We start from the raw sequence: 25,236 nt of genomic DNA, 5'->3' as shown, positions 1-25,236 counted from the left end.
CAAATGGACTTCTGAGATATGGGCATCTCAGATATACTTAATAGCAAATGTATTCAGAATTAAGAAGTATCCATCTTTTAGTGTGGCTAGGACACTCGGCGGCAGATAATGAGAGCCCTTACAAGAAAGTAGATTATAGTGGAGTTAGGGTCACAAGCATTTAACTATAAATACTATTGTTGATATCAGATTAAGATATGATATAGTATTTCCATAAAAGGTAAAAACGTTCTTTCTATTGCCCTGTAATTTATAAAATATCCATTATTTCCCCTCACTATTTCTTTTTCCTGCAGTGCTTAGGATTGAAACCAGGGCCTTGTACATGCTAGGTAAATGTGCTACTGAGCTACACTCTCAGCCTCTCTTGTAATTTTTGTTGTTGTTATTGGTCATAGGGCTTGAACTCAGGGCCTGCACACCATCCCTGAGCTTTTTTACTCAAAGCTAGTGCTCTAATACCACTTCCAGTTTTGTGGTGGTTAATTGGAGATAAGGGTCTCACAGACTTTCCCACTTGGGCTTGGCTTCAAACTATGATCTTCAGATCTCAGTCTCCTGAATGGCTAGGATTACAGGCATGAGCCACTGGTGGCCAGCTTTTGTAATTTTATTTTATTTTTTGCCGGTTCTGGGGCTCAAACTCTGGGCCTGGGCACTGTCTTGAGTTCCTTTTTGCTCAACAGTAGTACTCTACCCCTTGAGCCACAGGGCTACTTTTGGCTTTTTCTGTGATTAATTAAAGAGTCTCATGGGCTTTCCTGCCTGTACTGGCTTTGAACCATGATCCAGATCTCATCCTCTTGAGTAGCTAGGATTTCAGGTGTGAGCCACTGGTGCCTGGCTTTGTAATTTTTAATGTAAGTTGTTACTTAGCAAAGGTAGTACAATGGCCAAAGTTATGACTCACCGAGCAATCTCTCAATGTCATCCACAACCACACAACTGAGTTGTGATTTGTATGCATCATCAAAGATCTGAAAGAAAGAAAAACATTCATCATCTCACTGCCCTCTATAATTATGACAATTTTTAAAGATTATTTTTGGTTAATTACTGAGCAATACTAAACAAAGCAGACAAAACACCAATATTTCAAATTTAACAAATTAGAATTTAGGAGATCACAGCATTTTAGAGCTGAAAGGGTCCTTGTAAAGAAAGTGAGGCCCAAAACAGTTAAATGACAACATAATTGGATCATGGCTGAATAGACAACTGGCTAAAGCTGTTTTCAGCACTAAGGGCTGCAGGTGTCACAACTGAGCATGCCAAGGAATTACTGATTATTGGCCAACTGACAAAGTTCATCATGTTTATCATACTGGTCTCTCTTAACTATGTCAGACCCTTGCATTCATTGCTGTAATTCAAGTGCTAGACAGAGCATGATAAAAGATATGCAGAAGAAAATTGGATGTCACTTTATTATCTATAAGAACTCTGGTTAGGCAACAATAACATTAAAAGACAAGAATCCCATCAACTCAAATAAAATCATAACAGTAAGAGTTTACAAAAGAGTTAAAATTCTGTATGAAGATCAGGTAGATGTATGTAAAAAAAAAAAACAGACAGAAGGTAAGAACAGTCCATTGTCTTAAGACAGCCAAAGAAATGAAGATTAAAACAAGCAGTGAAGGAAGCACTACTATTCTGACAAAGATATAACACTTTCAAGCTAGATAGAAAAATAAGTTTATGTATAAGTTGAATATACGTGTCTATGGTTTTAGAGACTATCCCTTTTGTAAATGATGGGGATCTGACCCAGACTGAAAGTGGGACTCAGTGCATTCCATTCCGAATCCCACTTGTTTCTTGCCTATTGAACTGGCATAATATTCCTTGGTATCTTTTTTTTTTTTTTTAACCAGTCCTGAGGCTTGAACTCAGGGCCTGGGCAAGGTCCCTGAGCTACTTTTTGCTCAAGGCTAGCACTCTATCACTTGAGCCACAGTTCCACTTCTGGCACTTCTGGTATCTTTTAATTACAAAAGACTTAAAATTAAGTTTAAGGGGCTGGGAATGTGGCTTAGTGGTAGAGTGCTTGCCTACCATGCATGAAGCCCTGGGTTCAATTCCACAGCACCACATAAACAGAAAATGCCAGAAATGGGGCTGTGGCTCAAGTGTTAGAGTACTAGCCTTGAGCAAAAGAAGCTCAGGGACAGTATTCAGGCCCTGAGTTCAATCCCAGGGCTGACCAAAACAAAAATTAAGTTTAAAAACTAAACTCAGAATATTAATATTTTTCATATTAAGTTAAAAAGCCAGTTTAAAAAATAATGTGGGGAGCTGATGGCTTGTGCCTACAATCCTTGCTCAAGAGACTGAGCTGAGACCTGAGGAATCATGGTTTGTGTAAGGTCTGCACAGGGATACCTTCCTCCCTTTTGGCTATGTTTCCACCCAGTATCTGTTACCTAGGTAACTGGCAGACCTGGAAGCAGTCACTTTCCCCTTCTGCTAGGTCACATCCTGGGCCATGTCTGATCACATGCCTCCCATCTGACCTTAGGAGGGTCCCAGACTCTGAGGTCACATCCAGATCCTTTCCCCCACCTGGCCACACTTCTTCCTGTCCCTGGCCTAGATAAGTCCTGGCCCATAGATGGGTCACCCTTTTCCCTTCCTCTCTTCCTTTTCTCCCCTCCCCCCCTTTTCCTTTTTAGCCCTGCCTCTCCACGATGGTGTTCTCATCATCGGCTACCTAATGAAACCTACCTATCTAATATACCTTACGGTTTGAACCCAGCATGGGCAGAAAAGTCTGCAAGACTCTTAGCTCTAATTAAGCACAAAAAAAAAAAAAAAGCTGGAAGTGGAGCTGTGGCTTCAAGTGGTAGAGTGTTAACTTTGAACAAAAAGCTGAGGGGACCAGGTGCTGGTAGCTCATGTCTGTAATCCTAGCTACTCACAGCAGAGATCTGAGGATCACAGTTCGAAGCCAGCCTGGGCAGGAAAGTCTGTGAGGCTCTTTATCTCCAATGAATTACTCAGAAAAGCAGGAAGTAGTGCTGTGGCTCAAGTGGTAGGGTCCTAGCCTTAAGCACAAAAAGGCTCAGGGACAACACCTAGACCCAGAGTTCAACACTAGGACTGGCAAAAACAAAACAAAATATCACCCCCCCCCTCAAAACAAAACTCTGAGGGGCAGCACCCAGGCCCTGAGATTTCAAGACCTAGGACAGACACTAAGACAAACAAAACAAAAAGCCAACCAAACAAAAGGTATTTATAACAATTAAGAAAGTTACCATAACAGATTCTCATTGTCATCATCTATCTCAGTTCCTTGTTACATTTTTCCTGTCTTAAATATTAACAATTTCTGCCTGCAAATATTCGATCAGATCAACTGTTTTGGTGGAAGTGCTTTCCTTTGCTCCATCCTCTTTTATCTGTCTATCACTGCCCACTATTCCTTTCTCCTCAGCTAGCTGTCCCTGCACTGCAGTGGTGTATACAATTTTCACTCTGTTTATGGGTATCTTCAGCACAGAACAGGATCTAGTAATGATGTTTGCTTAACTGATTCAATAGTTTATCATATTACTTCTCCTATCTTGGATCTCAAGGATTCACATGTGAGATGAAGACCCTACTACCAATTAGCTCAAGTCTCTGAGAAACATATGATGCACAGAGTTCAGCCATGATGGATATGTACTGTGAATGAAGATTAAACTTCACTGTGCTAGCAAAGCCACTAAGATACTGAGTTTTCTCACTGCTGCAGCATGTTAGCCTAGTTTGATTCATAAAGGGACTTAGGGGGTCAATGATGGTCTCCAAAATTAAAAAAATGAAATTTGAGATCTGAAGGATAAATAAGTTAACTAATAGAGGTCTAGGTCTAGAGGCAAGGCTCAGTGGTAGAGTGCCTACCTATCCAGCAAGTGCTAGGCCCTGAGTTTAAAACCTGGTATTTTTTTTTTTAAAGGTAGTAGCCAGGTATGGTGGTAAATACCTATTATCCCAGTGACAGAATGTGGAGATACGAGATTACAACAACAAAAAAGGGATACTCATGTGGTAGAACACTTGCCTAGCAAGCATGAAGTCCTGGGTTCAATGCCAGTATTCTAAAATTAAAACAGCCAATAAAAAGGGTAAAAATGTGCTCTAAATAGACTTTACTGAGTATTAAAAGTTGCAGAGAGGAGAAAATTCAGGAATGCTGCAGGAGCTAATGTACTGTCAACAAGAATTAAAATATGGAAGTAATACTGTTGTGTGGAGAGTGGTGGGTGAAGATAGAACAGAAAGTGATGAATGAGCCTGAATGTGGAGTGTCTTACAAATCTGAACAAGTTGAACTGTTATTATAAGGGCATTAACAAGCTACCACAGTTTATTTTTGTTATTTGTTTTTGTTTTGTCAGTCGTGGGGCTTGAACTCTGTCCCTTAGTTCTTCAGAGCACTCTACCACTTGAGCCATAGCGCCACTTCCAGTTTTCTGAGTGGTTTATTGGAGATAAGAATCTCACAGACTTTCCTGCCTGGACTGGCTTTGAACCATGATCCTCACATCTCAGCCTCCTGAGTAGCTAGGATTACAGGCGTGAGTCACCAGTGCCTGGCCTCTACCACAGTTTTAAGACAGTGCCTTGCTCTGTGTGTGTGCATGTGTGTGTGTGTGCGCACGCACACACTCGTGCATGTGAGACTTTGTGTGTGTGTATACACATGTGTATCTCACTGGCTAGCTTTGAATCTGTGATCTTCCCATCTCAGCCTTCCAGGTGCTGAGATTATAAGCATATACTACTACACCCAGTACCATTGAAAAGCTTTAGATCTAGTCAGATTTATGCTTTAGAAACATTTTTCTGGCAGATACATAGGACAGCAAGAGATTAATAGTCCCAAATCCAAGTGAGAAAAATGATGGTGGTCTGGGATGGGTATGATGAAAAGTGGACAGTATTACAGATATTAGGGGGTTGAATGGAAACATTTGGCAAATGAACAAGTGTGGTGATGAAGGAAAAGCAGGAGGCAAGCTTTCTGGTTTAGCAAGGGAGATAAAACAACAAATATGGAAAAGCTGATTTGGGAATCGATCAAGAATGCATTAGAATACCCCCTCACTCCCAGATCTGACAAGAGGAAGGTATTTCAGTCTCCTGGCTCTTTTTGACTTTTAGTGACTCTAAAACAATGGAAAAGTTTAGAAACATCTCCATAATGCTTTTTCCTAATTTTTTAAAAGTGCTAGTCAAAGGCTTGAATGCAGGCTAGCACTTTATCACTTGAGCTCCAGCTCTACTTCCGATGTGGCACTGTGGCTCAAAGTGGTAGAGTGCTAACATTAAGTGAAAGAGCTCAGGGACAGCACCCACGGCCTGAGTTCCACCCCCACAAGCAAAAAAAAAAAAAATCTTATGGACTTTTCTGCCCAGGCTGGCTTTGAACCCACCACAATCTTTAGATCACAGCCTCCTAAGTAGCTAGGATTACAGGTGTGAGCCACTGGTACCCAGTGGTTTTTTTCCTACTTTGAAAAGACATTAGGCCAGGCATTGGTGGCTCATGCTTGTAATCCTAGCTACTCAGGAGGCTGAGATCTGAGGATCACAGTTCAAAGCCAGCCTGGGCAGGAAAGTTGTAAGACTCTTAACTCCAATTAACCATCAGAAAATCGGAAGTAGAACTGTGGCTCAAAGTGGTAGATCACTAGCTTTGAGCAAAAAAGAACTTAGGGACTCCAGTGGCCAGGCTCTGAGTTCAAGCCTTACAACTGACCAAAAAAAAAAAAAAGCTCATGGACAGCACCAGGCCCTCAGGTCAAGCCCCAGGACCAGCAGAAAAATACCAATGACAGTCATTTAAGGTAAGGTAGGGTTTTGTTTGTTGTTTTTAATAGATCGTTCCTGCTATACTAATTACTATCACAGCTACCTCTCTTAATAGCATATTAACTATGACAAAGGTTGTGTAATGCCAGTTATAACTTGATTAGTTTCAGTTGACTAGCAAAGTGAAACTCCTCTGGTAGCTCCTCTGCTCTAATTTGAATGTACATACACACCCCTCTTTCACTTCCTACATATGTATTCTCTTCCTTACCTGCTCACTGTGTGACTGGACACACAATGTATGTCTAGTCTTCTCAGAGACTCTGCTTTCTGGTCCAGGATCCAAGAAGATACTCAGATTTGACTAGTAAGCATGAGATTAGCTGCCAGATTTAAAATCTAGTGGGATATTTTCACACTGAGCCAGAAACTTCTATAACTCTAGGTAGATAAACTTAGAAGGGGAGAGGTACTAGATGGAAAGATACAAAAAAAAAGTAAAATAGTGCCTTTTGTCCCAGTCTTAATAAAACCACTTATCATCTGTAACAGCACACAGTAGAGCCACTGTGTCTGCTTCAGATCAAACATGCAATAACTCAAGGCAGCCAGCTCAGCTAAAGCTGGAGCTAGAGGTTCTATTTTATAGACTTAAAAAAATCTTTGATTGTAATACATTGTAATTAAAAAAATATATTGGGTTGGAATACATTGTAAACATATATGTGGAAAGGTAACAATGAACCACCACCACCACCCCTCCAATGTAAAAAAAAAAAATCACTAATTAAAAAAAAAATCTAACCTGGGCATGTGACGTAACTATAATCCTAGTTACAAAGGATGATTGCAGCCAGGAACTGGTGGATCATGTCTGTAATCCTAGCTACTCAGGAGGCTGAGATCTGAGGATCAAGGTTCAAAGCCAGCCCAGAGAAGAAAAATCCCCATGACACTCTTCTCTCCCATTAACCACTCAAAAACCAGAAGTGGAGCTGTGGCTCAAAATGGTAGAGCATTAGTCCTGTGCAAAAAGCTCAGGGACAGAGCCCAGGCCCTGAGTTCAAGCCCTATGACCAACTTCAAAAAAAGGAAAGGAAAGGAAAGGAAAGGAAAGGAAAGGAAAGGAAAGGAAAGGAGATTGCACTTTTTTTTTTTTGTCAGTCATGGGGCTTGAACTCTGGGCCTGAGCACTGTCCCTCAGCTCTTCAGCTCAAGGCTAGTGCTATACCACTTGAGCCACAGTGCCACTTCACTTCTGGCTTTTTCTGTTTATGTGGTGCTAAGGAGTCGAACCCAGGGCCACATGCATGCTACAACTGAGCCACCTTCCCAGCCTCCTAGACTGCAGTTCTAGGCCAGCTCTTGCAAAAAGTTAGCAAGACCCCATCTCAACCAATAAAAGCTGGACAAGGTTTCATGTGCCTATCACTCCAACTACATAGGATGTATAAATAGGAGGATTGAGGCGCAGGCCATGCTAGGCATAAACATGAGACCCTGTTCAAAATATTGCTAAATCAAAAAGAGACAGAGAGGTATGGCTCAAGTGCTAGAGTTCATGTTTAGTAAGCACAAGGCCCTGAATTCAAACTCTAGTACCTCCCCCCAAAATTAATTTAAAGAATGCATAGTTATCTTAGTTTAGTCAGTGAGTTTCCTGTAGAGCAGGTCAAATGAGCAGATACACAGGGTCTTAGTGAGCCGTGTGGGAAGTCTGAAAGAGAAGTCTAAAGAGAAAAGAATCGAAGGAACAGTAGGAAAGAGTAGCATCTGTGAGCATGGAAATAATACATTGCACTCTAAAGAATGAAGACACTCTCTAGAAAATGAAGAACCCACAGGCTTGTTTCTGGGTGTGTACATGATGCAACTGTCTCTACACAACTCTTATCTCTCTAGTATGACCCAGTCTTAGGGTATCAAAAATAACCTGAAATATGAGACACATGGGGCTCAAGGGAAGGAGTGTGTTGAAGGCACCATGAGCCTGGGGCAGGTATGAATATACTGTGGGGCACTGTGAACTTTTGAGACAAACACAGAAGATCAGTCCTGGAATCTCCAGACAAGCAACAGTCACTTGTGAAGAGGGGAGAGGCGCTGCTGCTCGAGTCCCCATTAACACCAATGGGAACACAGTTTATTAGCTCCACGTTAATCCTAGCCTTTCAGAATCACAAACCACTGCAAAGCACATTCTAAGTAGATTCTAGCCTCCATTTCCTATAACCTCTATAGTGCTCTTAGGTAAGTAAAACCAAACTTTCTGGTTCTTTTGGAGGCTGAACATGTTCAATTCAATTTTGAAGTAGTTGGCATGAAGTACCTAAATGCAGTTAGCAGAAATCTGATGACAGTAGGAACTTAATGGCTTAGAAAATCCAAAATGTAGTAAATCTGTCAGCAATTAGTTGAAAGGACACTCTAATCATATTTGGTAGCATATAAAAACATAAATGAGCAAATTTAAATTAGTGCTATCAGCAATAATCTCTAGTTTCTAAAAATAACTTGGGAGTAGATCAAGCAAACATTAGCTGTCTTCTAATGAAACTGCCTTAGGAAGTGGACCTAAACTTTTGGCAAAGCACTAAAGCTTCCTGGATTGACCTTAAAATCCTTTATTTGTTCTCCCTGCTTTTCAGGAAAATATCTTACATTTTCACTAACATAGGCCACAGAGTGAGTGTGCTTAATAATCTGAAGGTCACAAGGTCTGAAAATTCCACACTATATATTCTCCTTTACATAGCACACAGACATGAGTGTCAAAAGACATGGAATGTTAAACAGAACAACCAATATCCACCCTGAGCCATACTGGGACCTGTAGTTACTTCCGGAGCATCTACTTCTCACAGCTAAGACATGCACAAACTTTAAAATTCAGCCACATGATATATTAGGATGTTAACTTAAAAAAATCCAAATTCTGTTGCTTAGTAACTGCTGTCAAAAGATCCAATTTCCAGCTCTGCTCTTTGTATAGACTAAACCATGAAAAGAGGGGATTAGGCACCCTGATTCTGTTCTGTGCAGACTACAATTTGCAGTGGATTTACAGGAGGATATTCACAGAAGATTATTTCTTTCTTGCAAGCTAGTGGGAAGGAAAATTTCTTCCATTAATTTTCAATCCTTTGAAAATAAGACTCTATCATGTTATTATAGGTGTCCTTTGGTAAATCACTGATATTTTTTCTTAATTTGGTTCAAACACTTCAGTTGTGTCTGATTGTCCTATTTCATCTCTATATTGGATGTGTACTCAGAAAGCATCAAGATTAAGTAATTAGTCAAAATCAAATTCCATTGCTTTGTTCTTTTGTGCATTAAAAGTCACTAATAAAATCAGAAAAAAATAGGCATTTTGAAAAGGATAAATGTAAATAAGATAGAGAAATAAAAAAATTAAAGTTCAAGAAGTAAACATAAAATGGGAAAAAGTAATCTGTAACTAAGTCAAATATCTTAATGGAACATGTGATACCCCCCCCCTTATATGAAGATAATTCCTCATACATACTTTAGCAGCAATGAGGAATTTATCTATGGAGGGAGGGTTTAATATCAAATTAAGAAGTATAAGGTTAGTTTTAAATTGGGAACAAACTACTTTCACGTACTTTTAGAACCATTCATCTGTGAAAAAACACCCATACTATAATTGCAATGATGCCTCATATGCTCATTAAAGCATGCCTAACAACCCTCTCAACTAACAAAAACTCTTACCTTTTAGTTTAAGTAATGAAATGGAATATAAAAATACTCTATGAATTAAATAATTCAGATCATATCCCCCCTTTTTTTCCGTCGGTCATGGGGCTTGAACTCTGGGCCTGAGTGCTGTCCCTCAGCTCTTCAGCTCAAGGCTAGTGCTCTACCACTTAAGCCACAGCACCACTTCTGGTTTTCTGGAGGTATGAGTTTCACGGACTTTCCTGCCTTGGCTAGCTTTGAACTGTGATCTTCAGATCTCAGCCTCCTGAGTAACTAGGATTACAGGCGTGAGCCACCAGCGCCTGGCAACCACACTCCGTTAACAAAAATTAACATATGGTTTCACTTCACTAATTACTGTCAATTTTATAACATATTGAAACAAAAAAAAATGTTTTTCAGTGCTTATGCTAAGCAAGTGCTCTAACACTAAGCTAAATCTCAAGCCCATTGGAAAAACTTCCTTAAAATTGAACACTTAGTCATGAAGAAATAATTAAATGCAAACTTTCTAACAATTGGCAAAAAGCATTTTAATAACATCAAGTTGGAGTGAGAATGCCATGAAACGCATATTCTCGAATGATTGAGTTACAAGTATAAATTTGCAGTCAGTGGGCTTCATAAACCATTAGCATAATTGTAAATTTTAATAGCAAAATATATACAAATATATAAAGTATTATTACCTAGAAATCCTAATTTTGAGAGTTTCTACTAAAGAAATAAGCAGAAATGTATACACAACAAGTAATAAGAGCTACCACACTTTATGGAAGTATATTATTCCATGTTTCTTTACATAAATTAACCATCTCATTTAATTCTCATAATAGCCCTATGAAGCAGCTATGATTATTACTGTGTGTGTGTGTGTGTGTGTGTTGTACTGGGGCTTGAACTCAGCCTTGTGTTTGGTAGGAAGGGCTCTACTACTTGAGCCACACATTAGCCCTCATTAGACCAGAACTTGCTATTTTGTTCAGGTTGGCCTAGAACTTGTGATCTTCTTGTCTCAGCCTCCTGAAAGATGAAATTATAGGTCTGTAGCATTACATGCAGATCTGACTATTACCTCATTTTACACTCAATACCTATGATGGAATTGGAATTTAAATTCATATCTATTTGAATCCTACAACCAACTACTCAAGTACACAATGTTAATCTAAGAAGAAGCTGGTAAGAAAATCAGGGCAGCGATTTCCCTTATTTGAGGAGTTCTATAGAATATTAGACTATAAGGCTGAGATCTGAAGATTATGGTTCAAAGCCAGTCCAGGCAAGAAAGTCTGTGAGACTCTTATATCCACTAAACTACCAAAGAAGCCAAAAGTGGAACTGTGGCTCAAGTGGTAGAGTACTAAACCTTAAGCAAAAAACCTCAAGGACAGTGCCCAGGCCCTGAGTTCAAGCTCCAAGACTGGAACAAAAGAAGAAAAGTGACTTGGAAATAACCTAAACAACAAAAGAAATATAGTAAATAAAGTATGAGTTGGAAGATAAAGACATTGTCAATAAAAATGCACTACACAATAAAAAATTAAAAGTCATTGTTTTCCCCTGAATTCTGAAGATAATTTATTATATATTATACATAATATTAGAATTAAAGAGTTTTAGTGACATTTTAAAAAGTTCATAATATCATGAGTACAAAAAAAGCTTAAAACAGTATTTCCAATATGATCCCTATATACTCTGTGTGTGTTTGTGTGTAGAAAACAGAATGAAAGGACAAATACAAAAACAGATTTATTTTTACTTTCATCTATGATCTTTTCCATCTTTCTTGATTTATTCTTCTAGTTAGGAAAAGTACATTGAGGGCACTTAGAAGAAATATTTTCTTCAAAATAATAAAACATTATAATTCATTTGAGCTTTGAAAAAACGTTCAAACATTTTCCACTCTTCATACCAAAAAGTAGAGATGAGAATACTGGTGGGAGGTAGTTCTGGGACAAGAATGGCATTTATATTTCATTTTCAAAAACAACCTGAAGACTTTGCATCTTTAGACTGGTTTGAGCCCTCAGGCTTTTGTCAACCTATCATTAGTAACAAGGTAAAAACTATTTGCAGCAAAAGATTTTGTAATATTTCTAATATGCTTCATTCTTTTTCTCTATTCTGAACTTTACTTACAGGAAATAATATACCTCCCTCCAAATGAAAACCAAAAAGTGTAATGTGAACTTCCTGTACTGTTGAAGTATAATTTTTGTAATTTTTAACAGATTGCATAGATGATCCAGACAGTGAATCATGAATTGAAATGATTTTGAATAAGCTTATATAGACACTCATTTTTATATTCCTTAGCCTTCCACTCATCTAAAACTCTACCTTGAAAGGCTTCACTAATTTAAAGATTAAATCATAAGTTATTAAGCCATTAATTTAACCATTTAAGCCTCTAAAATCAGAATATATTACCTTCCCCCCTCAAGTCAATTTGCAAGAGATTAAAATAATAAAAATGATAATATCTCACACTCACAGAGTAGCTTTGATCTGCAGAAGCCTAAAGTACTTTTTAAAAACTTTATAGAAAAGCTAAACCATCCACCCACATGTCAAGAGTACATCTGAAGACAAAGCTGGCAGCTGGTGAAAAGCAGTGGAGTACCTTACCATCTGCATAGAAGTTTACCGGTTTATAACAAGTATAGGAGTAGAAAAATGTAAACAGAATTACCTTTTCAATTAACTGGAAAGTTCAATGGCTACAGGTTCCAAGAGCTATTATTTAAATTTTCACCAGAAGTGGTATCAGGAAAAACAAAAATTAGAAAGAGGGCTGGGAAGAACTATGGTAGAGCCCTTGCTTCAAATGCCCCAGGTCCTGGGGCTGAAAAGTGGCTCAGTGAGTGGTATAGTATTTGTCTTGCATGCATGAGGCCCTGGGTTCGATTCCTCACACCACATAAGCAGAAAAAGTCGGAAGTGGTACTGTGGCTCAAGTGATAGAGTGCTAGCCTTGAGATGAAGAGCTGAAGGACAGCACCTAGGCCCAGAGTTCAAGCCCCATGACCGACAAAAAGAAAAAAAAAAAAGTCCCAGGTCCAGGGTTTGATTCCCCAGCATTGCAGAAGCAACCAGAAAACACCCTCTATCTACTCTAAAGATATTCTATCCAGACATTTGTGGGAAGGATAGGTATTACTGGTTTCACCTTAGAAGCAGAGTAAGCTATAATATTCTAAATTCAATTTCAAACATTCTTATATGGGGCTGGGAAGGTGGCTCAGTGGTAGAGCGCTTGCCTTGCATGCATGAGGCTCTGGGTTCGATTCCTCAGCACCACATAAGCAGAAAAAGCTGGAAGTGGCGCTGTGGCTCAAGTGGTAGAGCGCTAGCCTTGAGCTGAAGAGCTGAGGGACAACACCCAGGCCCAGAGTTCAGGCCCCATGACTGGACCAAAAAAAAAACAAAAACAAAAAACAAAAAAAATTCTTATATAGAATATTAATTTTTCTCAAACTTACATTTTTGGAGTAGATGCTTCTTTTTAAGAGTATTTTTCCAGCTCAATCCCTTTTCTAAAGAAAAACTAGAGTCATTCTACCTACAGCTTTACAGAGTAAGGGCCTAGAAATAAGGACAAAGAACATCTTGAGTGATTTTTATAAGACAGCACTTCAATTTTGGAGATTTTCTTTTTTGTTTTTTGTCGGTTGTGAGTCTTGAACTCTGGGCCTGGGCACTGTCCTTGTGCTCTTCAGCTCAAGGCGAGTGTTCTACCATATGAGCCATAGTGCTACCTCCAGTTTTCTAGCCTAGGATGGCTTTGAACCGAGATCCTCAGATCTCAGCCTCCTGAGCTAGGATTACAGGCATGAGCCACTGGTACAGTGGAGATTTTCTTTCTTGATGCTGATTTTCTTATATCTCTTTGACACATAATTGCTTCATATGTATAAAAGATTAACATGAAAAATAAGATTTAAATAAAAGAACTACTTCAGCTGGATATAAAAATAATTTCCTCAGGACTGGGAATGTGGCTTAGTGGTAGAGTGCTTGCCTAGTCTGCATGAAGCCCTGGGATCTATTCCTCAGTAACACATAAACAGAAAAAGCTGGAAGTGGCAATGTGGCTCAAGTGGCAGAAGTGTTGGCCTTGAGCGAAAGAAACTTAGGGACAGTGGCTAGGCTCTGAGTTCAAGCCCCAGGACTGGCACCAAAATAATAATAATAATATAATAATAATAATAATAATAATAATTTCCTCAACTCTCTGGGAGTAGGCAAAAAATTAGAGAATATCAATAGCAACACTGGCTATATCAAGTGAGAAAATCAGCCATTAAGCATTTTTACCTTTGGTTCTTAGTTCTTTAAGAGCGGCCACCAACTATTCTAGAGGCTCTCCTTAAATAGAAGTAAGGGATAGACCAGATGACCTTCATTCTATTTTGTTCACTCTATTGAATGGTTACATTAAAAAGGTGACAAGTGATACTCAGGGAAAGAAGAAGAATGAGGACTGCATTAAGTTGTCATCTGACTCTGATTATTACCTAAAATGTAATCATCCTTTTGTAGGATTCTTAGGAATATCAGCTGAATGATTTGTTTGCTTTTTCCCAAACTACATAGTCAAGTTATTCAAACTTGAACAGTCTAACTTTGTATATTAACAAAAGAACTTAAAAAAATCCTAAATAAATTTGTTCTACCCTACTAGAACATTCTTAATTATGATCCTTCTTTTAATTAAAAAAATGTACTAGCCAGGGAGAGGGCAGACAAATGGAGACAGAAATAGGGCAAATACAATCATAATACTTAATGTATATATGTAAAAATGGAACTAGAAACTGGAGAAGATAGGTGGTATTGAAACCCCTTTGTACAACTAGTTGACGATATTTTTTTTAAAAAAGAAATGTATTAAATAAAGCATAATTTGGCAGGTAAAGACCCACTTAAAAATGCACTGCAATAGGAACACTGGTGGCTCATGCCTGTAATCCTAGCTACTTAGGAGGGCGAGAGCTGAGGTTCATGGCTCAAAGCCAGTCCAGGTAGGAAAATCTGAGACTCTTATCTCCACTAAACTACAAAAAAAAAAAAAAAAAAGAAGCCAGAAGTAGAGGCGTGGCTGAAGGGGTAGAGAACAAACCTTGAGCAAAAGCAACTCAGGGACAAGAGCCCAGGTCTTGAGTTCAAGCCAAAGGACTGGCACACACACACAAAATGCAATGCACAAAATGAACTATGCAATTTATGAGCAGGGACTGGAAGGGGAAACTGGGGGAAAACAGAGGAAGGAGTGACACTGTCCAAAAAGAAGTATACTCATTATTTGATTTATGAAATGGTAACCCCTCTGTACAGCACCTTAATTACAATACCTTAATAACAATAAAATTGTGCTTTTTAAAAAATGCACTGCGCAATAAAAAAATTAAGTCATTATTTTCCCCAAATACTGTAAATAATTTAGTTCCAAAAAACAGAGTTGCTACAGGTTTTATACACATATGCAGAAAGGTAGATCTATTCATACATGCATGTGTTTACATATACATGCATTGAAGAGATGCAAAATTAAAACGAAAGTAAAAATCTTGATACCTTCTTCATGGCCTGACACTTGGCAGTCTCAGAAAAGCCAATCATCTTATCAGGAGAGCAGATCTTGATGAAGGGGAAGTTGGATTCCTCTGCAATCTTTGCAGCTAGAGCAGTCTTCCCACTGTGAGGAGGGCCTGAAGGAAGACAGCAGCAAGTCAGGGGAAAAAAGCCAATCTAATACAGGGGAAATCCAACAAGTCTCAACTAGTTGCACATTAACATATTCTGACACAGTTTCACAGCAGACATGTTACCTTTTATTTATTAGCAACTAAACTTAACGAACTGATTAGCATTTCTCAAAAGTATGGTGAAATACATGCCTTCTTGCTTTCTCACACGGCCTTAATCTTTCAAGCTTCTGGCTAAATATATAAAGTACAAGGATTCTGCTCCTTAAAAAGAGAATGTATTCAAATACATAATAGTACTTGTGTTATTAGTTCTATTAAATCATTTGGTTAACAAAAAATAGTCTTCCTAGATGATATAGGCAGAGACAGGACCAAACTACCTTATTAGAAGCAAATCTGTCATAAAAATTTTGAATTTGGGCTGGGAAGGTGGCTTAATGGTAGAGTGCTTGTCTATCATGCATGAAGCTCTGGGTTCAATTCCTCAGTACCGCATAAACAGAAAAAGCCAGAAGTGGCTCTGTGGCTCAAGTGGTAAAGTGCTAGCCTTGAGCAAAAGAAGCTTAAGGACAATGCCCAGGCCCTGAGTTCAAGCTCCATGACTGGCAAAAAACAAAATAAAAAAGTTAGAATTTGAAAGATTCACTAGGCCCTTTTTATAAAGGCAAATGAAATCTAGAAAGTTACCTGCTTTAAGACAAGCCTCCCCTTCCTACCTTTGTATTGGAAGATATGTCTTCTTCTAAACATAAACCTATCAGTTCCTTACAGCCTCAGGACCTGATGTTAGGGACCATGCCTAATAATTCATACTAACCTTCTTCTGTCTTCAAAATGCAAGTTCCAAGCCGGGCGCCAGTGGCTCAGGCCTGTAATACTAGCAAAGCCAGCCTGAGCAGGAAAGTCCGTGAAACTCTTATCTCCAATAAACCACTAGAAAACCAGAAGTGGTGCTGTGGCTCAAGTGGTAGAGCACTCACCTTGAGCTGAAGGGCACAGGGACAGTGCCCAGCCCAGAGTTCAAACCCCACAACCAACCAAAAAAAAAAAAAAAAGCAGCAAGTTCCCTACATAATGATCTCTACTGGCTGCCTGAATGCTTACCTTCTACCCATCTTTACCAAACCCTAAAGGCTCCCACCTCCTCCACAGTGATCAGACTCCCTTCAAGGCCATCATAACCTCTGTGTCACCAATCCCAACAACACTTTTCTCTATAGGCTTTTTAGGAGCATTTGATACAACTGTAAACTCCCCTCTTCTTTCAAATGCCTTTCTCGGTTTTTGTGACAGCATATTCTTTCTGCTTCTCTTGCTCCCCATCTTTCTCTTCTCTGATTATTTTTACTCCTTTGTCAACTCTCCCTTGTTCTCTTTAGTCCTGAATTATTTACAAACTCATTTTTCATCTCAATCCACGCACATTCTTTCCCTAAGTGACTTTATCTATTGGTTTCAAGGGCAGTCAGTCTAAACATTGACAAATCATGAATCAACTGCTTGCCAGGCTGTTGTCCTAAGTGACTGACTCACTTAAGCATCAACTATCCAACATTTTGAATTTAGAAACTATACAGAAACTCAGAATCTATTAATATGAATTCATGAGCTTTCTTGAAATCTGCTTTTCCATCTGTCTTCCCTGGTAAATATCTCCATTTACCAGAAACCTGGGATTTACATTTGACACCTTTGTCTACATTTAATCCAACCAATATTTCTCTCTCTCTTTTTTTTTGGTTGGTCGTGGGGCTTGAACTCTGGGCTTAGGCGCTGTCCCTGTGCTCTTCAGCTCAAGGCGAGTGCTCTAACCGCTTGAGCCACAGCACCACTTCTGGTTTCTAGTGGTTTATTGGAGATAAGAGCTCACGGACTTTCCTGGCCAGGCTAGCTTGAACTGTGATCCTCAATCTCAGCCTCCTGAGTAGCTAGGATTACAGACGTGAGCCACCGGTGCCCGGCTTCCAACCAATATTTCTAAACTTCATCTTCCCCATAGACAAGACAGGGAGAAGAAGAGCATTGACTGAAAGGAGCTTTACATGATATATTTTTTTTTTTTTTTGCCGGTCGTGGGGCCTGAACTCTGGGCCTGGGCGCTGTCCCTCAGCTCTTCAGCTCAAGGATAGTGCTCTACCACTTGAGCCACAGTGCCACTTCCAGCTTTTTCTGCTTATGTGGTGCTGAGGAATCGAACCCAGGGCCTCATGCATGTAAGGCAAGCACTCTACCACTGAGCCACTTTCCCAGCCTTACATGATATTATATATGTAAAGTGCTAATAGAAAGACTGGCAAATAGGAAGGCTCAAAGAATGTTAGCCTAATGATGATTGATAACTACTAATAATTTTTGTCAAACTTTTTATTCTACATCCTAAATATTGCTCAGATTAATTTTTCTCCATCTCCACTGTCATCCCAGTAGTTCAAATCACATTCAGCTCACTAGAACAGTGTAATTCTTCTAACCATTAGTCTTTTATCTTTTTTGCCCTTTGAACCCATTCTTCCTCATAAAGCAGTCATGATGATATTCTAACAATACAAATCCTACAAATGACTTCCCACTGCCCCTAAGATACAGTCTAAATCTTTTTCTTCTTCTTCTCCTGGTGCTGGGGATGGACCCCAGAGCCTCAGGCAACTACACAAATCTCTACATTGAGACCCATTTCCAGCTCAGTGTACTCTAAGTCTTTAGGCCTACACAGCTTTGAGAACTGGCTCCTGTGTAGCCAATCTGTTTCCCACTGCCAGGGACGTCTACTTACATATTCCCAAATTACTTTGCCCAGCCAGCTTCTAATCCTTGGAGCCTTCATTTAACATACTTTTCTCAGGAGCCTTTACCCCTGGATGTTCAAGGGAGTTAGGTACCCCTGCTATCTGGCTTCACAGAACTTCTTGGATGGCATACTAATCATAACTGCAAGTTAATTACTTGTGAATGGGATGTCCTTCTTCTGTAAACTAATGAAGTCCTAAGTGATATCCAAGGCCAAAATTAAACATCATCTTTAGTTTTCCCATACTAGTCCTAGGCAAAATGACTTGTATTCAAACATAGTCTTATACATATAACTATAGTTAAGAATTTTTTTACAAGTCTCTTTTCATTACTAAACTGAATACTTCAATGTTTTTATATTCCCAGCAATGAGTAAACTTACCAAGTATCCAGTAGATATTGACTTGAATCAAACTATGTAGTATCATTCCACTTATTAAGTACCAAAAAAATTAGACACATTGGGGCTGGGAAGGTGGCTCAGTGGTAGAGCGCTTGCCTTGCATGCATGAGGCTGAGGTTCGATTCTTCAGCACCACATAAGCAGAAAAAAAACTGGAAGTGGCACTGTGGCTCATGTGGTAGAATGCTAGCCTTGAGCTGAAGAGCTGAGGGACAGCGCCCAGGCCCAGAGCTCAGGCCCCACGACCGGACCCCCCAAAAAAAAAATTAGACACATTCCTACAAGAAAACTAGTTGTTATCATTCTCAATAACATTCTAATTCAAGAAAATTTTGATTTGTTCACAATATTGGTACATAAACTGGGCTATGATCTTCATATCATGAATAAGATTTAGAACTAAAAGCCATTCACTTTTCTGGAATGTGCTAAATGGATTTTTAAAACTAGTACTTAAAAAAACTTAAAAAACTCTACCATCATTTTCTCACCTTCCAGAAGGACGCTAACCAGTGGTGTACGGTCACTGTTTTTAGTCTGCTGGACCAAGAGCTCCCCATCATCCAGAACTCGAGTAACTGGGTCGCCCCATTTGATGATTCCATTCATAATGTAACTTGCATAATCCTCTTGGTTTGTGCCAAATGCCTATTTAGGAAAAGAATAGTTTAAAGCATTTTAAGTATTAGCATTAAAACTAAAATATTTAACTTCTTCTTTCCTCTATCATTGGGTTGTATGTGCTTCACTTGATTCCTTACCAAGTCTTCTCATAAGACTTGATGGACTTAGTGATTCCTGTATAAGAAACAAAATCAAAACCATCAAATCCTTCAATGGATTCAGATGAACATTGTTAGTAAAAATCAGGTTTTGTTCCAAGAATAAACATTGGAGAACTAAACTGGATCTATAAGGAATTGCATGAGATATGACATACATATTTATGCTATATCATGGTCATTATCATATTTTTTCTTTTCTTTTCTTATTTTTGTGTGGTACTAGGGTTTAAACTCAGGGTATTTCACTAACTAGGTGAGTGCCCTACCACTTAAGCCATACCACCAGCCCTTTTTACTTTCATTTTTCAGTTGGTTTTGTGTTTATTCCTAGGTCTGTCTTGGACTACAATCCTCCAATTTTTTTTTTTTTTTTTGTCGGTCGTGGGGCTTGAACTCTGGGCCTGGGCGCTATCCCTCAGCTCTTCAGCTCAAGGCGAGTGCTCTACCACTTGAGCTACAGCGCCACTTCCGGTTTTCTGGTGGTTCATTGGAGATAGGAGTCTCACGGTCTCTCCTGCCCGGGCTGGCTTTGAACCGTGATCCTCAGCTCTCAGCCTCCTGAGTAGCTAGGATTACAGGTGTGAGCCACCAGCGCCCGGCTCAATCCTCCAATTTTTGCTTCCTGCATAGCTGGGATAACAGGTATATGCTACTGCACTCAGCTTTTATTGGTAAAGATGGAGTTTCATAAATATTTTGCCTGAACTAGCCCTGAACTGTGATCATTCTGATCTCATTCTCCAATAGCTAAGATTATAGATATGAGTTATCAGACCTGACTATCATATTACCATACTGAAAGTGTCTGGATATCTGGACATGTTTTTATTGGGAATCTGATTTTTCTTTGTTTCTATGTTCTGCACTAGTACATTGGTTCAGTAAAAAACAAAAAAACCCAAAAAAACCCTGAAACCTTTAAAAAATATTGAAAGGTATAAAAGATAAGTAATGATGTCTATATAACAGAAATACTGAACATTACCTCATATTAAAGTGAAAATCCTAGCCAGGCGCCACAGGCTCATGCCTATAATCCTAGCTACTCAGGAGGCTGAGATCTGAGGATCATGGTTTGAAGCCAGCTTGGGCAGAAAAGTCTGTGAGACTCTTATCTCCAATAAACTATTCAGAAAAAGGTAGAAGTGGCACTGTGGCTCAAGTGGTCTAGCACTAGCCTTAAGCACAAAAAGGCTGATGGACAGTGCTCAGGTCCTGAATTCAAGCCCCAGGACTGTTAAAAAAAAAAAAAAAGTGAAAATCCTGAAAAGCAAAAAACAAATCAAACTACTCCCTGCACCCAAACACATCACAGTTTCTACTTTTTTTTTTTGGGGGGGGGGTCGGTCATGGGGCTTGAACTGTGGACCTAGATGCTGTCCCTGAACTCTTCAGCTTAAGACTAGTGCTCTACACCACTTGAGTCACAGCTCCACTTCCAGTTTTCTAGTGGTTAATTGGAAATAAGAGTCTCACAGAATTTCCTGCCTGGGCTGGCTTTGACCTGCGATCCTCAGATCTCAGCCTCCTGAATAGCTAGGATTACAGGCATGAGCCACCAGTGCCCAGCAGTTTCTAATTTCTTAAAATTCAATCAACAACAACAATAAAACTGTTTAGATGACACAGTGGTTTATTTATTTTATTTATTTATTTTTATTAATAAATTCTAGGCTCAGATTTCAGCAAACCCTAGACCTTTAGAATCCCTGAGAGAAAAAGCATATATGGGTCTGGAAAGGTGGCTCAGTGGTAGAGTGCTTGCCTTGCATGCATAAGGCCCTGGGTTCAGTTCCTCAGCACCAAATAATCAGAAAAAGCCAGAAGTGGCTCTATGGTTCAAGTGGTAGAGTGCTAGTCTTTAGCCAAAGAGCTGAGGGACAGCACACCGGCCCAGAGTTCAGGCCCCACAACCAAAAAAAAAAAAAAAGAGTATATGCTCCATACATGCTGTTTCTATAACAACTGTGCAGGTCAAGGTCATTCTTTTAAGAATAAAAGAAAAAAAGTAACAATGGAGATGAGAAGCAGCTCAGCACACAGAGACACTAGCTTAATGCTGACTGTGGGTCCTGTGGATTAAAATGTGAATACAAGCTGGGCACTAGTGGCTCAGTCATCCTAGCTACTCAGGAGGCTGAGGTTTGAGGACTACAGTTCAAGGCCAGCCTGGACAAGAAAGTCTGTGAGACTCTTATCTCCAATAAACTACCAAAAAAGCCAGAAGTAGGCCTGTGGCTCAAGTGGTAGAGCTTTAGCTTTGAGCAAAAAGAAGCCTAGGGACAGTGCCCCAGATCCTGGGTTCAAACTCCAAGATCTGCACACACAAAAAGTACAAATATAAAATGTTAACAACAGTGGGTATCATCCACATTAACTCTATGGTAGGGTATATAAAGTTAGATGGCACTGTGGTACGTACGCATGTGTAACTAGAAGATTTAGACTGAGACAAAAAATAAGAAGCTATAATGAAAGACTGAGGGTTAGAAAAAAATAAAAATAATAATGCATCCTTTTACTTTTCTTCACTATATATTGAGGATGAAATCATATCCCACTTCACAGTCAATTTCTAATCCTTAACAATCATAGCTTCCAAAAGTAGTCAACAATTTTAGTACTTAGAGTTGAATCAGATTTTCATGAAGTTAACAGGAAAATAAATTAGTAGGGAAATAGCCCATTGTAAGTGTAAAGGCTATACAGCTTGAGAACTTCAACTTGTTAAAAGATCATCATATGCCTCAAAAAGTCAATGTTTGAATACCTGAACTTACATTTAATAGAAAATAATCTCTGAAATAGTATTCAGTTCTCATGTCTTTATTACTTTGCTACAAAATAATTTTCCAGAGCCTGATACTAGGGATCTCACTCCTGTAATCCTTGCTACTCACAAGGCTGAGATCTGAGAAACACACTTTGAAGCCAGCTGAGGCAGATAAATTCCTGAGGCTCTTAGCTCCAATTAATCAGCAAAAAGCTGGAAGTAGAGGTGTGACTCAAATGGCATAGCTCTGGCCTTGAATGAAAAAGCAAAAACCTAAGGTCCAGAGTTCAAGCCCTGGTACCGGCACATACAATCACAAAAATGGTTTAGTGTGCTGGCTCTGGTGGCTCACACCTGTAATCCTAGCCACTCAGGGCTGAGATCTGAATAAGGATCGAGAATCTAAGATCTGTGAGACTCTTATCTCCAATTAACCACCAGAAAACCAGAAGTGGTGTTGTAGCTCAAAGTGGTAAAGTGCTAGCCTTGAACTGAACAGCTCAGGAATAGTGTCCAAGCCGAGTTCAAGCCTCAGAACTGGAAAAAAAAAAGGCCGGGGGGGAAGGGGGTTTGCTGGTGATCTGATACTACTATATGCTAAAGCTTTAACTGTGACTGATTTAGTACTAAGGCTTTTTTGGCTGTACTGGGGTTTGAACTCAGGGCTGCATTAATAGGGTCATTAGCTTTTGGCCTAAAGCCAGCCTCAGTCTGGACTGAGATACTCTACCTCCTACTAGTATTACTAGTGTGAACCACAAGAGTTCTTTGAGATAGAACACTAGCCTTGAGCTGAAGAGCTGACACTGCCCAGGCCCAGAATTCAAACACACACACACAAACAAACAAAAACAAAAAATGGATGCCTTAGAAGAGGGAAGAAAAGGTGAAAGAGAGGATAGGAGAAGAGAGTTAATTATAAAAATAATAAATAACATAAGGAAGACAGACTGAATTTAGGTTTCTATAGTTTAAACCAATGAGAAAACTACTATTTTAAGCCGGGCGCTGGTGGCTCACGCCTATAATCCTAGCTACTCAGGAGGCTGAGATCTGAGGATCGAGGTTCAAAGTCAGCCCGGGCAGGAAAGACCGTGAGACTCCTATCTCCAATAAACCACCAGAAAACCGGAAGTGGCGCTGTAGCTCAAGTGGTAGAGCGCTCGCCTTGAGCTGAAGAGCTGAGGGACAGCGCCCAGGCCCAGAGTTCAAGCCCCACGACCAACAAAAAAAAAAGAAAAAAAAGTAAACTACTACTTTAATATAAAGAACTAATAATTAGAAAGTCTCAAGATTTAATGGACTGCCTTATACTAAGGTGAGCTCCTTATTATGAGAAACATTTAGGTAAGTACCAATTAATCACCATATTCAGTTACTGTAAGAGGTTTTAAATTGGGACAATTTTAAAATTAATATAAGGTAAGGGCTGGAAAGGTGGCTCAGTGGTAGAGTGCTTCCATGCATGAGGCCCTGGGTTCGATTCCTCATCACCACATAAGCAGAAAAAGCCGGAAGTGGAGCTGTGGCTCAAGTGGTAGAGCACTAGCCTTGAGCTGAAGCACCCAGGCCCAGAGTTCAGGCCCCATGACCAAAAAAAAAAAAAAAGGTGAAATGGAACTTATTTTTCTTCTGAACGGTAATAATCATCATTAATATTTTGGTTTGTATGTTGCTTAGTATGCATACTCACTGGTTTGATATCATTCTCCAAAGAAGCAAGGAAGTCTCCTCTTGTCACCTGCAGGCTCTCTGCCTTCTCCATGTCTACTTCCACTTTAGTACTGGCCTAGGAGGAAATGAAAACAAAACAAAAGGACTTTCAATATCCAGAAACATTTTCAGCCTAACAATGAAATTTCTGAAGATATTTCACATACCCAAAACTCAAAACTGACTGGGAAGGTGGCTTAGTGGCAGAGTGCTTGCCTAGCATGCATGAAACCCTGGGTTTGATTCCTCAGTACCACATGAACAGAAAAAGCCAGAAGTGGCTCTGTGGCTCAAGTGGTAGAGTGCTAGCCTTGAGCTGAAGAGCTCAGGGACAGCACTGAGGCACTGAGTTCAAGCCCCAGGACTGGCAAAAACCCACAAATAAAAACAAAAAACTTCAAAACATTTGTAAATCATATGTATTTAAAAGGATTTCATGTCCACAATATATAAAGAACTCTTAAGATTCAATGACAAAAAAACAAGGACTTAAACAGATATTTCTCCAAAAAAGACACACAATGTCTAAATGCACTCAAAAAGATGCTTAATATCACTAGTCATTTGGAAAATGCTAATCAAAACTACAATGAGCACACTGTGGTAGTACAAGTTTATAATCCCAGCACTTGAGAGGCTGAGACAGGCAGTTCCTAAGTCTAAGGCCAGCCTAGGCTACAAAGGGGTACTCTGCTTCAAAAAACAAACAAGAAAACAAAATGTTACAATGAGATTTTGCCTCACAGCCATTAAAGTGGTTAATATCTTAAAAAAAAAGAACCCTAGAAAACAAGCTTTGACAAGAGACAGAGAAACTGAGCTAAGTGCCAGTGGTTCATGGCAGGAAGCTGAGAGCTGAGTAACACAGTTCAAAGCCAGCCTGGGCAGGAAAGTATGTAAGACTCTCATCTCCACCAAACTATCAAAAAGGCCAAAAGTGGAGTTGTGGCTCAAGTGGTAGAGCTCTAGCCTGGAGCAAAAGGAGCTCAGGAACAGTGCTCAGGCCCAGCACAGAAAAGCAAAAAAGGAATGAAGGAAGGAAGGAAGGAAGGACGGAAGGAAGGAAGAAAGGACTCTGGACTGTCTATATACTATTGATGGGGATATAAAATAATATGGCCTCTGTAGACACCCTGAAGATCTGAAAATTGGGTCTTCAAGAGATTTTTAATGTTCACAAAGAACATTATTTACAATAACTAAGACATGGAATTTTTTATACAAGAAGATACAACCAGACACTGGTGGCTCATGCCTGTAATCCTAGCTACTCAGAAGGCTGAGATCTGAAGATTGAGGTTCAAAGCCAATCCAGGCAGGAAAGTCAGTGTGATTTTTATCTCCAATTAACCACCATAAAGTGAGAAGTGGCACTATGGTTCAAAATGATTGAGCACTAGCCTTGAGCAAAAGAACTAAGAAACAGCACCCAGGCCTTGAGTTCAAGTCCCATGGCCAACAAAAAAGAAGGAAGAAGGAAGAGGAAGAAGAAGAAGACGGCGAAGAAGAAGAAGAAGAAGA

The 25,236-nt window shown here is 39.5% G+C and overlaps 1 protein-coding gene across 1 annotated transcript in view; it reads right to left on the bottom strand.

Moving 5' to 3' along the window:
* The window catches only part of Nsf (N-ethylmaleimide-sensitive factor), a 149,410-nt gene that overhangs the window by 28,544 nt on the left and 95,630 nt on the right, over positions 1–25,236 (bottom strand). Inside the window, exons 13-16 of the mRNA XM_013033300.1 lie at positions 23,696–23,791; positions 18,936–19,092; positions 15,118–15,251; positions 911–977 (exon numbers count right to left, since the gene is read on the bottom strand). Of these exons, the coding sequence (XP_012888754.1) occupies positions 911–977; positions 15,118–15,251; positions 18,936–19,092; positions 23,696–23,791 (454 nt within the window). The remainder of the gene's footprint in view (positions 1–910; positions 978–15,117; positions 15,252–18,935; positions 19,093–23,695; positions 23,792–25,236) is intronic.

This window comes from Dipodomys ordii, unplaced genomic scaffold, assembly GCF_000151885.1.
Source record: "Dipodomys ordii isolate 6190 unplaced genomic scaffold, Dord_2.0 Scaffold165, whole genome shotgun sequence".
Taxonomy (NCBI): Eukaryota; Metazoa; Chordata; class Mammalia; order Rodentia; family Heteromyidae; genus Dipodomys; species Dipodomys ordii.
This window is presented reverse-complemented; position numbering and strand designations above follow the sequence as displayed.